Here is a 15,248-nt window from a genome sequence, read left to right as displayed (position 1 = left end):
TCGATTCCGGGTCATTATGACCTTAGAGGACAGCAGAACTGCCCCGGGGAGTCCCCAAGGCTGTGGCCTTCACAGCAGCAGACTGCCCTACCTCTCTCCCACGGTGAGGGGGATCGAACTGCCTACTGGGCTAGTAGCCAGGCACGCAACCATTGCACTACCGCGTCTCTTTTTCACAAAGAAGAATCACTTTAATTAGGCCTCAGACTAGACACCAATATTCTTAGGTCAGTTTGCTTTACTGTGATGGTTTGCATATTCCGGTGATCCGGGAAGCTACCCTGGCATTTCATCTCCTGGCTGCGTCACCCATAGGGAGCAGCTTTCAGTAGAACTTGCAGACTAGGACACACTAGGAAGGAGGACCCGGTCACTTCTTTAAAACTGGGCAATAAAACCCTTAGGAACGGCAGCAGAGCATCTCAGAAGATGAGCCTCTCCTGTCGCAAGGCGAGCAGAGTCGGACTGGAGTCGCCTCGAAGGAGCCCTTAACGACATGGTTGGAGTCACTAAACTTTGAAGATTTTCAGCTACTAGTTTGGCACATCTTAAAATGAGTTTAATAATCAGAATATTGAATGCATGAAGAATGAATCTAGGAAAACTGAACATTGTCAAAAATGAAATATTTCAAAAGTTGATATGCAAAGGCATTTAGTTGTGAGCTGAAATGGACTGGTGTGGGGACATTTTGAATCAGACAATCCTATGATCTAATACACCCGGAATGACAACTTAAAGAAGCCATCACCAAAAAGAACATGTCAAGATTGATCCTGAAGCACAAAACAGTCCTTGATAAAACAGTCCTATGCCTACCTGAAGGAACAGTTCATGTGACTAGGATTTAAATGCATGTGCCAACCGACTATGCAAACATTCCAAAGATGAAGCCTGAGGGGCTTACCGTTTCCTCCAGTAGGAATCCAAGTGGAATGATAATTACTTGTGACAGAGATGCAGAAGTTGGAAACAAAGACAAAGGATCAATAGTTTGAAAACATTACCTTCGTGATAAAAACAAAGTTTACAAAGTCTCCTGATCCACCAGTGGAATCATCTTTTTAAAGATATATATTTAATACATATATATTTATTTATCAAAAATAACATTTTTATTGACTTATCTTACACATTCCAATATATTCCTTCCCATACAATTCTGTTGTTCAAGCCAGTGGGGAGCTACCCAATCATCAATCCCATCCACTTCCCTCTCCCCGCTTGGCATGGGCTACAAGCAAGCCTGAGAGGACATACTTACTGTTCTCCCAAGCCTTCCATCCACTTGTCCCCCCGAGGGTGAGGAAGGGCCAGTCCAAGGAAACGCACAGTGAGTAAAACAGGGAATTTCTCCTTAAGTTCCAAATCTCCGCACACCTCCTTGCACATTTCCTTACTTCTGGCAAGTTGGTGAATTAGGCAGACATGCTATCCAGACCCTCAATAAAGACAAAAAGACCAGACAGAATAGATGCGAATGCTGATGCTGGGACCCTGAGCTTCAGAAGATAGGCTAGAGGAGTGGATTGAATACAGCCTCGCAGAAGGAACTGAGCAAAAGTAGCTAGGGAGGAAACAGATGGAAGCCGTAAGTTGCCAGCTGGCCTGACAGCACAGTGCAACCATTTTGAACTTTTGCAAGCGATGTTGGATCCGCCAGTGACTTATTAATCCACTCTGCTCTCCCAGCATAGCTCCAACACCTGCGATAGTGGCTGCTGACCAAAAAGATGCAGTCTTCCTCCTACCCTCCTTGTGACCAGAAGTATGGCCAGTCCAGCTCTCACCTGCCTGCTGGACACCCCTCAAACCCTTGCTCTGCCTGAAGTCCAAGATGTGCTCTGGTGGATTGGACACTGGGCGCACATCACCCTCCCATCTGGAGGCATGCATACTCTGCCTCCAGAACTTGCAGTGAGGGACAGGAGGCCTGCTCCCCAGCCATGCCTCGGGAGTCGGGAACTTCTAGAACCAGCTCACCTTGCCCCAGCTGCCCTCTGAGCCTGAAAGAACGTCTTCTGGATCAGGTGACCTGGTCTCAGACACATCCAAGGCCAACAGGAACTCTGAAAAGTACTGGTGTTAAATCACCCACAACCCCTTGACTGCCAGGGCCACTGACCTATACTGGGTGACCTATACTTGGCTTCCCATAGGTTTCTCATCTCCGGCCCCAAATTGTCTTTATTCTTTTCTTTCCCTTCCCTTGTTTTCCCCTTTCCTGGTCTGTTTTCCTTGTTCTTTCTTTTCCTCTATTTCTTTTTTCTTTATTAGTTTTTCTTTAATATTTCTCACTCCTCTCCGTCGTTGCTTATATTTTGTTCTTTTCATTTTCTTGTATTTATTCTCCTTTCTTTTGTTTTTAGTTTTCAACTTCTTCCTCTTTTTTGCTGTTGTTTGTTTGTACTCACTTCTATATTTTTTCTTTTTTTTTTATGGAAAGCTTCACGAATTTGCTTGTCATCCTTGCACGGGGCCATGCTAATCTTCGCTGTATTGTTCCAATTTTAGTGTATGTGCTGCCGAAGCGAGCACGCTATATTTTTTCTTTATTTTCCTTTTTACTGTCCCCAGTGCCCCTCGTTTGACCTGTCAAGAGACAGCAGCTGTGTCCACACAGCTTAGCCACACCCATACCTCGTGCAACCCCAGCCACAAGGTGACGGCCGCTACCCACTGCTGTCCTGTTGCAGGGGTGCCACACCGCCAGAGCCAAGCTAACTGCAAAAGCAAATATATTCATCAGAGAGAGAAGTTCCTTGCAAGGGGAGTCATGGTAGGGATCCAAAGACAAAACAGAGGACAGTTTCATCAATGCAGGTGTTTCTTCTAAACTTGAATGGAGGAACGCCTGGTGTCTGGGAAAGCCCCCACAGGTGGGTACTAGCCCTGCCCATCCCAGCCTCACCTCTGGACCAAGACTAATAAAGTTCTGTGTGTAAGGGGAAAGAAAGAATTCAGGAAAACACTGCAAGAACAACATGACAAAATAAATGAAAGAGAAACCATACAAAAACAGTAAATAGAAATCCAAAAGATTAATACTAAGATTTTAGATATAGATAATCCACTGAAAGGGGAAAGAACTAGAATTGAATCAATGAAAGACCAAATTCGTGAGATTAAAGACTAATCTTCCAATAATACTCCGCCAGAAGAACAATCAGAAAAAAAGAATGAAAAAAGTAGAAACATGAACAAAAATGCAGCCAATGAATTATGAGGGGCACCTTCAAGAGGAGTATGTGTGGTTGGATTTCCTAAACAGGAGGAAAAAAAATCAAAACACAGAGCTGATGTCAAAGAATTGTTGGAAACTATTATCATAAAAGACCAACATGTGGGAAACAAAGATTTCTCCCAAGGTGTCTCCCCCAAATATATGTCAAACCTAGCTGCTTGACAAGCATGACAATGACTATACACTTGGAGGTCAACAGAAGCAGGTCAGGGGTCATTCTCCCTAAGGGTTATCCGCTATCCAGAGCAAGCAGACACCACTGTTTATCCCACAACAAGTAGGGCCCACTCCCTTCTGATAAGGATAGTAGTAAATTGTTTCCCTGAAGGAGAGCCCAGGGAGGTCAAGCCCACTCAAGAGTGGCCAAGGTTAGGCAGCCATCATGAATCTAGGGTCCACTCATCCTGTCACATGTGTACCTTTAGTCCTCCCCTTCCTGTCATGTGCACACCCCTAGCTCATCCCCTTCCTGTTACGCTTATGTCCATTGTATATCCCCCTCCTATTGCTTGTCTTGCCTATTGTACAGCCCCTTCCTGTGACATGTGTGTGGTTACCTGAAATCACACCCGCTAAGTAAATATAAGCCTTAGTTAGCAATAAAATTCTCTCCTAAGCTCTCTTGACAGCTTTCTCCTGCTCTCTCTCCTGCCCTCTCTGACGGTGCTGTGCTCGAATCTGGCTGTTGGAATTATGGCCATCCAGGAGGTGAGCATGCTACCATGAAATGTGTCTGACTTCTTTATTTTACTCTCTCTCCTATCTCTCATGCTATGACATTATTATATTCTTTATATATCTCAACCGTACAATTGTGCTTACTGAACCGGTGATTAGTTGTGGGGGCTGGCTGGCCTTTCCCCCACAATGTTTTAAAGAAGTTGACCAAACTCCACACTGGACAGACCTCAAAAGAAAATCACCAAGCCACATCATAATCAAAATTTTCAAAACCAACGACAAGGAAAGAATTCTGAACACAGCTCAGGAAAAACAAAACATTCTGATTTCTTGATCGAGATTATGCAGACAAGGAGGCAATGGGATGACATGTAAAAATTTGAAAGAAAAAAATGGCAACCAAGAATTATATACCCTGAAAAGTTGTCTCTAAAATGTGGACTGCATGTTATAGAAGTTCATCCATATTGTAATATGAATCACAAGTCATTGGTTTCATGACTGAATGATACTGTATTGAATAGTATTGCATTATAGAAATGTCACGTTTTGCGCTCTTAATCACTAGTTTTGCAAGAGACGCAAATCAAAACAACTGAGATACTACCACCACATACTAGCATCGATAGCAAATAAACAGAATAATAAATGCTAGAGAGGGTGAAGAGAGATTGGATCACTCCTACACGGCTTTTGAGGCTGTAACATTGCAAGTACTGGGGAAGGTGGTGTGATACTTTTTTAAAAAACTGGGACTAGAAATACCATATGACCTAGTCATCCCTTGACTTGGTATATACCCTAAAGATCAAAGAGTTGTAGCACAAATAGAGTACCCATATTCATCTCAGCACTATTCACAAAAGCAAGAAGAGGGTTGAATTCACCAGCAAATTCACGGCATAAAGACATGGTAGTCTGCTTCCATAAAGATTACAGCCTTGGAAAAGCTGGGGGAGGTGCCTGGTGGCGGGTGACATGTTCCAGGGGCCAAGAGCGATGGCGTTCTGCCAGTTCCGGGACCATGAAAGTCCCTGGGGGAGACTCGAGCAACATCTTTGGAAGTCCAGAGGAAGCGGTCCCCTTCGGCAAGCCCAACAGGATGGCCTCCAATATCTTTGGGCCAACTGAAGACCCTCAGAATGTACTCAAGATGACGAACCTCCCAGAAGGGGAAGGAAGTACCATCTTTGACGAGTCAATGCCCATGCAGACCTGGCAGTGTCTGAACCTGCCTGGTGGGAAGACCAACAACATTTCGGCTCCAGTTTACCTTCGGTGCACCCCAACAAGCCCAAGGACCATGTTCTGTTACGTGAAGGAATAGACCCCAAACTGGACCTTTCAGCCATGGCGAGCACCCCCTGCGAGGTGGGACGGCTGAGAAAGAGAATACAAGAGACGCGGTCCCTGGCAAGGAACCGGAGCCCACGGCAATGTTGACAGCCACGAGCCCCTGTTGGGGCCAAGGCCTCGCTCTCACAACAAAGTTCTGAACCTTCTAGGAGGCAAGTCCAGCATCTCCTTCTACTGAAAGGCTGGCACTTCCCAGAACCTTGAGAGGAGGATGCCCATAAAGTAGCTTCCTTTAGCCTGAGGGAGCGGGGTGGGAAAGGCCTTGTCATGTGTTCGAAGCTGGTTCTGCATGAGTTTTGCAGAGGACTGGCAGCCTAACCCCAGGAGACACTTCTGCAGGAGGGGAAAGGGACTCCCCAGGCTGGTGTTCATTTGTAAATCCAGATCTGAAAGGGGTCCTGGGGAGGGAAGGGTGCAGGGAAGCAGGGGGACCCTCTGACCTTGGAACCCTGAACTTTGGGCTTAGAGGGCAGCAGGGAATGACTGAACAAAGAGAGTTCACAGTGGGCAAAAGAAGGCCAGACCTCCCTCTCACCAAAAGAGACCTGGGCAGAGACACCAGCATGCTGGGAGGCCCCGTCACAGCCTGACTGCACTCACCCTTCAGGGAGATTATTTGGCTCTGCAGAGGCTGCTGCTGCACCCAGGACTCACCTGACCTTTGACCCCATCATCTTGTTCAGCGCTCTCATAACAGCTTGCAACCAACACCACAATGGTGCATCGAAACGGGTTTCTCTCGGTCCCAGGCCTTGATAGCAGGTTTTGTATCCTCAGGGACCCCACCTCGTGTAGGAGTCTACGCCTTGCTGTCACGAGGGCGTGGTTTGCCTGCGAATTGTCCTGACCCTTCTCTCTCACCAGCCTTAAGTTGTGGGCCTCTGCTCTTCACCCTTGATGGGGGCAGTTTCTTTCTAGGGAGCAGGGCCCTGGTTTTGGTCTGTTTGTGTCTGTCCAGGTAACGGGGTGGTTTACAGCATCCATGTGTCTGACCTTCACTAGCTGTTCCTCAGCTGTCCTACAGAGAGCCCCACCAGTAAGCATATCACCCTTGGGTGCGTTGCCTGGATTCAGGACGATGGGGCCTGTGATAGGCATACGGGGGGGGGGGGGGGGGGGGGGGGCCCTGTTGAGTCCACAACATTCTGCCTGCCATACTGGGGTCAGCTCCAAGGACCATGCTATGGAGACCCCATGCAGGTAGCTGGAAGGAAACACGGCCCACAGCAAGCGTGGAGTCCTGGCGTGTCTCAGCCTGTGTCCAGAGCCACATGTGAAGGAAGGGCACGCATCCTAGGGCTGCCTCCTGTGCCTTAGGCAGTGACAGCACAAACACGCCGCCAGCACTACCAGACTCTTCGGGCGCTGCACCCTCTGTGTCCTTCCGCATTCCTGAAGAACGTGTGTCCTCAAAGTGATGCGGCGGGAAGCAGGGTGGAGAGGGGCTGCGGCCCTGCGGCGTCATCAGCGGCGTGGCTGTGTCGGAAACGGGTGAGGAGCAGCCAATGGAGACGACCGGCGCCACGGAAAACGGGCCTGAGGAGGACACGGGAAAAATGTTTGCTGGTGGCTTGAGCTGGGATACCAGCAAAAAGGATCTGAAAGACTATTTTACCAAATTTGGAGAGGTCGTTGACTGCACAATAAAAATGGATCCTAACACTGGACGGTCAAGAGGATTTGGGTTCATCCTCTTCAAAGGTGCAACCAGCGCGGAGAAGGTACTAGACCAGAAGGAGCACCGGCTGGATGGTCGGGTTCTCGACCCTAAAAAGGCCATGGCCAAGAAGGAGCCGGTGAAGAAAATCTTCGTTGGGGGTCTGAATCCTGAGGCCACTGAGGAGAAGATCAGGGAGTACTTTGGCGAATTTGGGGAGATTGAGGCCATTGAGCTTCCCACGGATCCAGAGTCTAACAAAAGACGAGGCTTTGTTTTTATCACCTATAAAGAAGAGGAACCTGTGAAGAAGGTTCTGGAGAAAAAGTTTCACACTGTCAGTGGAAGCAAGTGTGAAATCAAGGTGGCCCAGCCCAAAGCAGTCTACCAGCAGCAGCAGTACGGCTCTGGGGGCCGTGGAAAGCGCAACCGGGGGAACCGAGGCAGTGGTGGTGGTGGAAGTGGAGGTAGCACAAATTATGGGAAGAGCCAGCGACGCGGTGGCCACCAGAATAACCACAAGCCATACTGAGGCCGTGGCAGGCGCGACAGCTGACCGCGCCGCTCCGCTTGGATATCAGTGAACACAGTTATCTACCAAATTTAACTTGGCAAACTGCCTATGGCCTGTCCCATGTGCATCCTATTTAAAATTTCCCCCTGGAAATCACTCTCCTGTTGACCATTTCCAGAGCCAGTTGTGTTAGCAGCGTGTGGTGTGTCAGAGGCCGAGCAGCATCCTGGGCCTAATTTAATATCAGGTTCCCCCAAACCCGAGGGGGTGTGCGCCCTGCTGCTGCTCTGTAGTCTGGGCCTGCAGGCCCTGGTGGGTAAAGAGTAAACTTGTATCTTAGGAAACCAGTGTCACCTTTTTTCACCTTTTAATTTTGTATTATTTGTATCATACATTTCCTGTAATGGAAGTGTTAATTTTACTGTACTTTTTGGTACCTTTTTGGGAATCTAATGTATTGTAAGGTATTTTACACGTGTTCTGATTTTGCCACGACCTGGATATTGAAGCTATCCAAGCTTTTGAAATAAAAATTTAACCGCCCCCCCCCCCAAAAAAAATTCCACCTCTAACAATGAGGGCCTTGCAACTAATTGTTACAAACGTGTAGGTACGCACTGTTGAGTGGAAAACCAGTGTCAACTGTCACCCAAATTTCAATGAATAAAGTAAACTTCAATCTCAAAAAAAAAAATGACAGCCTTGGAAACTCTGTGGGATAGTTTGATTTGTCCTGTAGGATCACTTTGAGTCAGGATCGATTCGATGGCAGTGGGTTGATAGCTGCCTGGTTTCCTTTGGTACTGCTTGTGAAGTTAGTGGAACTTTTGTATATGCTAGAGTATTTTCATAATTGACTTCTACTTTTAATTTTTATTTAAGGTTTTTATATTCAGAAGCTTCAGTTTTTATGTAACGAAAACTCTAGATTTTTTTTCCCCTTTACAGCAGCAGTTCTCAACCTGTGGGTCATGACCCCTTTGGGGATGAACCACCCTTTCACAGGGGTCGTCCCATTCACAATAACAGTAGCAAAATGAGTTAGGAAGTAGTAAGGAAAATAATTTTATGGTTGGCAGATCCCTACAACATGAGGAACAGTATTAAAGGGTCAGAGAATTAGGAAGGTTGAGAACCACTGCTTTACAGTGTTTTTTCTAAAATCATTTTATTGGGGGCTCGTACAACTCTTATCACAATACATACATACATACATTGTGTCCAGCACATTTGTACATTTGTTGCCATCATCATTCTAAAAACATTTACTTTCTACTTAAGCCCTTGGTATCTGCTCCTCATTTTCCCCTCCCTCCCCGCTCCCCCTCCCTCATGAACCCTTCATAATTTGTTATTATTTTATTATATCTTACACTGCCCTGTTTCCCTTCACCCACTTTTCTGTTGTTCGTTCCACTGGGAGGGGGTTATATGTTGATCCTTGTGATCAACTCCCCTTTCCTTCCCCCCCCTCCCCCATCTTCCCCTTCCTCCCCTGGTATCTCTAATCTCATTATTTGTCCTGAGGGGTTTATCTGTCCTGAATTCCCTATGTTTTGGGCTCTTATTTGTAGCTGTGTGCATGTTCTGGTTTAGTCAGATTTTTTTTTGTTTAGTCAGATTTTTAAAGTAGAATTGAAGTCATGATAGTGGGGGCGGGAGGAAGCATTTAAGAACTAGAGGAAAATTGTATGTTTCATCGGTGCTATACTGCACCCTGACTGGCTCATCCCTTCCCCACGACCCTTCTGTGAGGGGATGTCCAATTGTCTACAGATGGGCTTTGGGTCCCCACTCCACATTCCCCCTCATTCACAATTGTTTGGACTAAGCTGAAGCAGGTCAGGGCCCTGCATGTGCTTCCCGTTCAGCAGCAGATTGTCCTGGATAAGACAACCAATGAGACCAGATGCTCTGGGTTTGAAGATAGCCGCAAGGAGTGGACAAGCAATTCTTGGAGTGTCCAGACCCCATATGGTAATTTCCATAATTGCCATACATTCCTCATCACCCCTTTAAAAACCCGCACCCCCAGCTGCTGAGCATGACTTCCCTGTTGGCCTAGGTCACGGAACCTCATCCGGGAGTTCCCCCTAATAAAGCTATTTCTGTGTCTGCTCTCTTTGCCTTGTCAGTTGTGTCTGCCTGGCTCCCTGTGCCTCAGTTTCACCTTTACAACAATGATATGACTTTTTGTTCTTTGATACCTGATCCCTTCGATACCTCGTGATCACACAGGCTGGTGTGCTTCTTACCATGTGGGCTTTGTTGCTTCTCAGCTAGATGGCCGTTTGTTTATCTTCAAGCCTTTAAGAACCCAGACAGTATATTTTTTGATAGTCAGGCACCATCAGTTTTCTTCACATTTGCTTATGTACCCAGTTTTTCTTCAGTGATCTTGTTGGGAAGGTGAACATCACAGACTGCTGCATTATTAGAACAAAGTGTTCTTGTGTTGAGAGAGTACTTGAGAGAAGACCCCAATATCCATCTGCTGCCTTAATACTTAACATATAAGTACACAGATCTATTTCCCTATTATATAAAAATATATTTATATATGTACATGCGTGTATGTCCCAATATCATGTTCGGCCTTCATTCAGGTATCAGTAATTCCTGACTGTTAAATTGCCCTTGATTAAGCCCCACTAGGTATCCTATGCCCTTTTCTTTTTTTCTTTTTTTTTTAGCTATGCCCTTTTCTGCACTGATTTTAGTTCACTTGTTTCCTTGTCCCTGGGTTGGTCGATCCCCCAACCTCTTTCCTTTCTCCCACCTCCCTTTCTCATGTGTTCCTCAGGAGCCACTGTGTTTTCAATCGCCTTATATGCATGGAAAAGTTAGACAAGAATAAGGAACTCTGAAAACAATGGACACACCTGAGTTAGGGTCTTGGCTAAGAATATTGAAAATACTGATGAATTGACACAGTGGCTAAAACAATGGACTCAAATATACTAATTATGTGAATGGTCCAGCACTAGGTAGTTTTTCCTTCTGTTGTGGTCACTAAGTACTAGAATCGAACAGTGACAATTGGGGGGGAATAAAACTCAGCCTGGCCTACTAGGCTTTTCATGATCTGGCCTGATGACGTTGGCAGGACTTTTCTCACAACTGACCCTGCAGCATTTCAAGGGGCAGGAGGACTGATGCTTCCCAGAACACTGCTCTCTGCTGGAAGCTCCCGTTTCTGCTGTCTGCCTGCGGAGCGTCTACTCATCCTTCATGGCTCATAGCCTTCTGTTGCTGTCAACTCAGGGAAGCCCTTCCCATCGGACCCAGGCAGACTGGGGCGCCTCTCCCCCTCTCCTTTCCTCGAACCTTGTACACTCCACCGTTAGCTCAACTGCACAGTCACAGCAACACTTTGGGAGCCATCACCTCCCGGACAGGAGAATGTGGGGGTGGTGTTAGCATTCAGAAAGCAGTCCAGCAACACAAAGTCATAAAAGAATAACTCGTTTATACTTGTGTATTTCAACCAGCACGAAAGGGGCAGATTAATGGAACTAAGGTGAGACTTGTGAAAATTCCCCTTTCCTATCCCACAGATTTCACAGTTCAGATGCTTCTGTGTCTCTGTCTTCAGCAGCTCCCTCCTCATGCCTCTTCTCAGTCTGCTTTTGTTTCCGTTGTTCGCCTCTCACCCAGCTTGTGTGTGCACGCGCACACATACAGGTACATGAGAGATGATTTCTTACCACTGTCCATTTTTGAGTCCTCCATCACAAAGCCCCCAAAGAACTGCAACGGCAGGGCTGGAGCCACTTCAGAAGCTGGGAGAGCACAAAACCATGAAGGCAAAATCCTTTCAGTCTGTGGGCAGGGGGACATTTCCATCGTTTTGTTTGGTGACATCAGAAACGTCTATCATGAGCTCCTTGCAGACCTCGATGGGATTGTTGACCTTTTTACTCCTAGCACTGGAATTCACTCATCACAACACCAAATCCATTGCCAACTGGGTGATTCTGACTCATGAGGAAAACTGACTCATAGGGTTTCCGAGGCTGTAATGGAAGTAGAGCCCGTTGACGTTGACATCTCTCTGTTCATGTGCACGCAAAGGAGCATTTGGAAATATTTCAAATAATGGTCAACCTGCACACCCTCATGGTTTTGCTTTGCATTATTAGGATCCTGAGAGTAAGCTTTCCAGCTAAAGCTTGCGATGCACACCAAGCCAGCAAACAGCTGCAAACAACTTCTACGCTATGTCAGACACTCTCTTCTTTATGTTCAGGACTAAAACCAAGACTTTTATCGAGACCCTGATGAATGTTGTCACTATCGAAGTATCGCATGGCATGTGCTGGTCCAGCGACTGCTCCACAAAAACCATGCTCACCATAGTCTTCCCTGTTCTAGATAAGTCTGTTAGCCAAGCTGAGCAGCCACACAGGCCACTCCTGGTCCCCCCACCTGACCTCTCGTTCCTGATCACATGGTGGGCTTGATAGCTGCTCTCTATCCCCCAGTTCTGTGTTACTGCTGAGCTTGACTTTCTTGTAACGGCTCCATAGCTGTAGAAGACTCATGGATGTCCGTAGGGTAGCAAGAGTAGGTGAACCCAATGTGGGCGGGGCAGGACCTTCTCTGGTGAAGGAAGCAGACTGCCACATCATTCTCCTCTAGAGTAGCTGGCGTGTTAGAAATACTAACCTTTCTGCTAGCAGCTGATTGCTACTCCGAGATGCCACCAGAACTCCTGCTTGACATTTATTAGACTTAAATCAACCTTAGCCTACTGCATGTGAGAACACTGAGACTCATTTGTCCTAGGAGAGTGGTTCTCAACCTTCCTAATGCCATGACCCTTTAATACAGTTCCTCGTGTTGTGGTGACCCCCAACCATAAAATTATTTTTGTTGCCACTTCATAACTGTAATTTTGCTAGTTATGAATCTGGTGACCCCTGTGAAAGGGTCATTTGACCCCCAAAGGGGTCATGACCCATAGGTTGAGAACCACTCTTAGGGGATAGGAAAATTTTATAGAGCTGTTTGCCCTAGGTGTTGAAGCAAGATGTTTTCCTTGGGCAGCAAGAAGCACATCTCTTCCTATGATGGGGTGATTTAAGGCTGAGGTAAGTTAATAGGAGAAGGCTGAGGGAAATTTCATTTGACGGCTCGATTGTTTTCTCTACCAAACAGGGAATTTGGGCTAGGGAAGATGAAAATGTCTGGAGAAGTCACAGGGGTCTAGAGACAGAACAAATGCTGGGCAGTGTTGAAGAGGTGGTGTTAGGCAGATAGGTAGGGATAGGATGTCCATTGACACAGCCCAAGAGAGCCAAGCACAAGAACAAAGGCCTAGGTTTTCCCTGCAGTGGGCATGGGTGGGCGTTAAACCTGGATCAGCCCACCTGGGCCAGGTGATTGCAATTCAGCCAATGGGGTCGATCTGGGGTCGTCCCCCACGCCTCCCCCTGGAATCCTTAAAAAGGCAGGAGCGAGGGGGAGGGAAAAGAAACTGGGGAGAGAACTTGAGAAAGAACTTGGGAGAGAGATCTTTGCGTGATGCCGAGAGCAGTCTCTGCCAGGCTGCATGGTCGGGAGGAATCCTATGGGTGCCGCGTAAAACCTGAAACTTCTTCTCTCATTAAACTCACTTGGATCACGAACCAGGTGTGAATTCTTTCTTGTGCGGAGCCAAGGACCGAGGTGTAAATCTAGCCCGGAGAGAGAACTTACAGTACTTTCAATATTTTTCTCCAGCCCCACAATTCGAAGTGGAAATTAAGATTAGGGTGGCATTATTTAAAAAAATGTCTTTGGAACTAAATGAGGGGGATATCCTGGACATCAGCATGAGGGCTAAGTCATGGTCAGCTGAGTGAGCAGTCCAGCCTTTGAGGGCCACCAGGCTGTTTGGTGCATTTATCAAAGAGCACTGAGTCTCCCAGGCCCCCAATCAAAAAATGTGGGCAATTAAGATAGTGGAGGCCATTGTTTCCACATCGTGGAGTTGATCTTTGCTGAGCACTACGTGGTTGGGCTACAACAGGGATTGGGGATCATTTGTTGACCAAAGAGAAAAAGGAGGCGAGAAGTGGAGGGTGCCCTGACGTTTAAGAACATGGTAGGCATTTGGCTGTGAGAAGGCCCCAAAGCAGGATTTTCTTAGGAGATGGGGAAGTTAGAATTTAAGATGGCAGAGTGTGTGACCTGGTGGTTGAGGTGGTAAAGTCCCTTAAGATGAGGATTTCAAGGCATGCACAGGCTGACTCTTGTCAAGGCTGTCCCTGAGAATGTTAAAGGCTCCCAGAATCCAAGGTGGCACCTTGAGCCACGTGATTGGCTGCGATGCAGAGAAGATGGCATCCCAACCTGGACTTCAAAGGGACAGGCGTGTAGACACACACAAGCACATGGAGCAAAAGGGCTGCGAAGAGCAATGAGAAGGTGGAGCCTTTCATCAAAGGTCAATGCCTCGCTATGTCTGCTTCTTCAGTGAGGTGGGAGGAGGGGGCGCCTGGGTGGTGTGCCGAACGAAACCAGCTCCATCTCTGTACCCTGCACTGGGGACCCGACGTGGTCAACCCAGATTGAACTAAGTTGGCCAGTTGTGAGCACAGCTGCTGTGACCCTTCCCAGACCCTGGGCTTCGCACTATGCAGCAAGGGCAGTGGGTGCTTTGGGCACCTTAGTCATCGGAACGTGGATGGAGTCTGACTCCGCGAAGACAGGGAGAAAGGAAACAATGGCGGAGGGGCAGGGGCCGGCCCGCGAGTTGGGGCAAGGCGGGGCAAGCCCCTGCAAGCCCCTGCCGCCGGCGTCGCCCGTCTCCATGGCCACGGCGAGCGCGGCCCGGAAGTAGGCGGAGCTTCCCGCAGGGTGGGCGTCTCTGTGACGCTGGGGGCTGGCCCTCATGGCGAAACCCGTGCGGCTCACTAGGGGGTTTGAACTGGCCAATGGGCGAGCTGCCGACCGGGTGTCGGAAAAGGAGGCGGAAAAGGGGAGGAGTCGCCGCCGGAGCCGGACTGCATCCGCCGCGGCGTCTCCATGGCACGACCCTGGCCTCCGATTTCAACGACTTCATAAGGAGGCGTTTCTGGGCGCAGCCGTGTCGCTCCTGGTGAGAGGCCGCCGGCAGGTGGGACCCAGGGCGTTCCGCCTCAGCCCGCGCGAGCGGGCGGGGGGGGGGGGCGGGTTCGCCGGTTGCCAGCGTCGGCCGGGGTCGCCTGGGCCTCCTGACCCCGCCAGGGTCGCCGCGGCCACCAGCCCTGGGGCGCGCACGGCCCGCTCCCCTCAGAACCCGACCCGCCGCCCCGCCCCCCGGCGCGGGCCTTCTCCTTCTCCCGCTAACGGGCGGGCCGGCCGGCCTCCCTCCTCCGCTGCCCGCTGGCAGGGCCTCGCCCTTCTATGGGCAGAAGCCGCTCCCCTCCTGCCTGCCGGTGGGTGGTCGTCCCTCCTCGGCACCCACGGAGCCCGGCGCCGCGCTCTCGCCCGCCGCTGGCCTTCGGCCGCCCGCTCCGCCGCGTCCTCCCCTCGGGCCGGCTTTCACCACCGCGCAGCAGTTACTGACTCGTCCCCGGGGGCCGCTGGAGCGCTCCCCGCCCACGGGGCCTCCCCAGGGCGCCCTGCCCCGCTTCCTCAAGGAGCCACCCGCCGCAGCTCCACGCTCGACTCCCCGCCGGCTCCCGCGGATCCCAGCCGCCCTCCCCACCGGCTAGGGCCATTCCCCGGCAGGCACTCCTCCCTCTTCCGAACTCGATTGGCCCGCTCAGGGTATTTATTCTGCCGGGAACGCCCCTTCTCCTAGGAGACTGTTGCCTTGGCCCCGCCCC

At 49.1% G+C, this 15,248-nt stretch overlaps 1 protein-coding gene, 1 non-coding gene and 2 pseudogenes across 7 annotated transcripts in view; 3 read left to right on the top strand and 1 right to left on the bottom strand.

The window, feature by feature from the left end:
- Positions 1–2,432: 2,432 nt before the first annotated feature.
- Positions 2,433–2,538, bottom strand: LOC142460418 (U6 spliceosomal RNA). The gene has a single exon (XR_012786629.1). It is a non-coding gene; the product is annotated as a U6 spliceosomal RNA (small nuclear RNA).
- Positions 2,539–4,903: 2,365 nt separating this feature from the next.
- LOC142458036 (jupiter microtubule associated homolog 2 pseudogene) lies at positions 4,904–5,459 on the top strand (annotated as a pseudogene).
- A 1,313-nt stretch (positions 5,460–6,772) lies between these two features.
- Positions 6,773–7,471, top strand: LOC142458034 (heterogeneous nuclear ribonucleoprotein A/B pseudogene; annotated as a pseudogene).
- A 6,901-nt stretch (positions 7,472–14,372) lies between these two features.
- ODF2 (outer dense fiber of sperm tails 2) overlaps positions 14,373–15,248 on the top strand; it is a 38,411-nt gene continuing 37,535 nt past the window's right edge. For 2 of the 6 annotated variants that reach the window (XM_075560699.1, XM_075560698.1), the window contains exon 1: positions 14,373–14,536. In XM_075560699.1, the coding sequence (XP_075416814.1) occupies positions 14,373–14,536 (164 nt within the window). Of the gene's footprint in view, positions 14,555–15,248 lie in introns of all 6 variants that reach the window. The other 4 variants (XM_075560693.1, XM_075560696.1, XM_075560692.1 and 1 more) reach the window with 2 other exon arrangements.

The sequence above is a fragment of the Tenrec ecaudatus genome, chromosome 10 (genome assembly GCF_050624435.1).
Source record: "Tenrec ecaudatus isolate mTenEca1 chromosome 10, mTenEca1.hap1, whole genome shotgun sequence".
NCBI classification, from domain to species: domain Eukaryota; kingdom Metazoa; phylum Chordata; class Mammalia; order Afrosoricida; family Tenrecidae; genus Tenrec; species Tenrec ecaudatus.
This window is presented reverse-complemented; position numbering and strand designations above follow the sequence as displayed.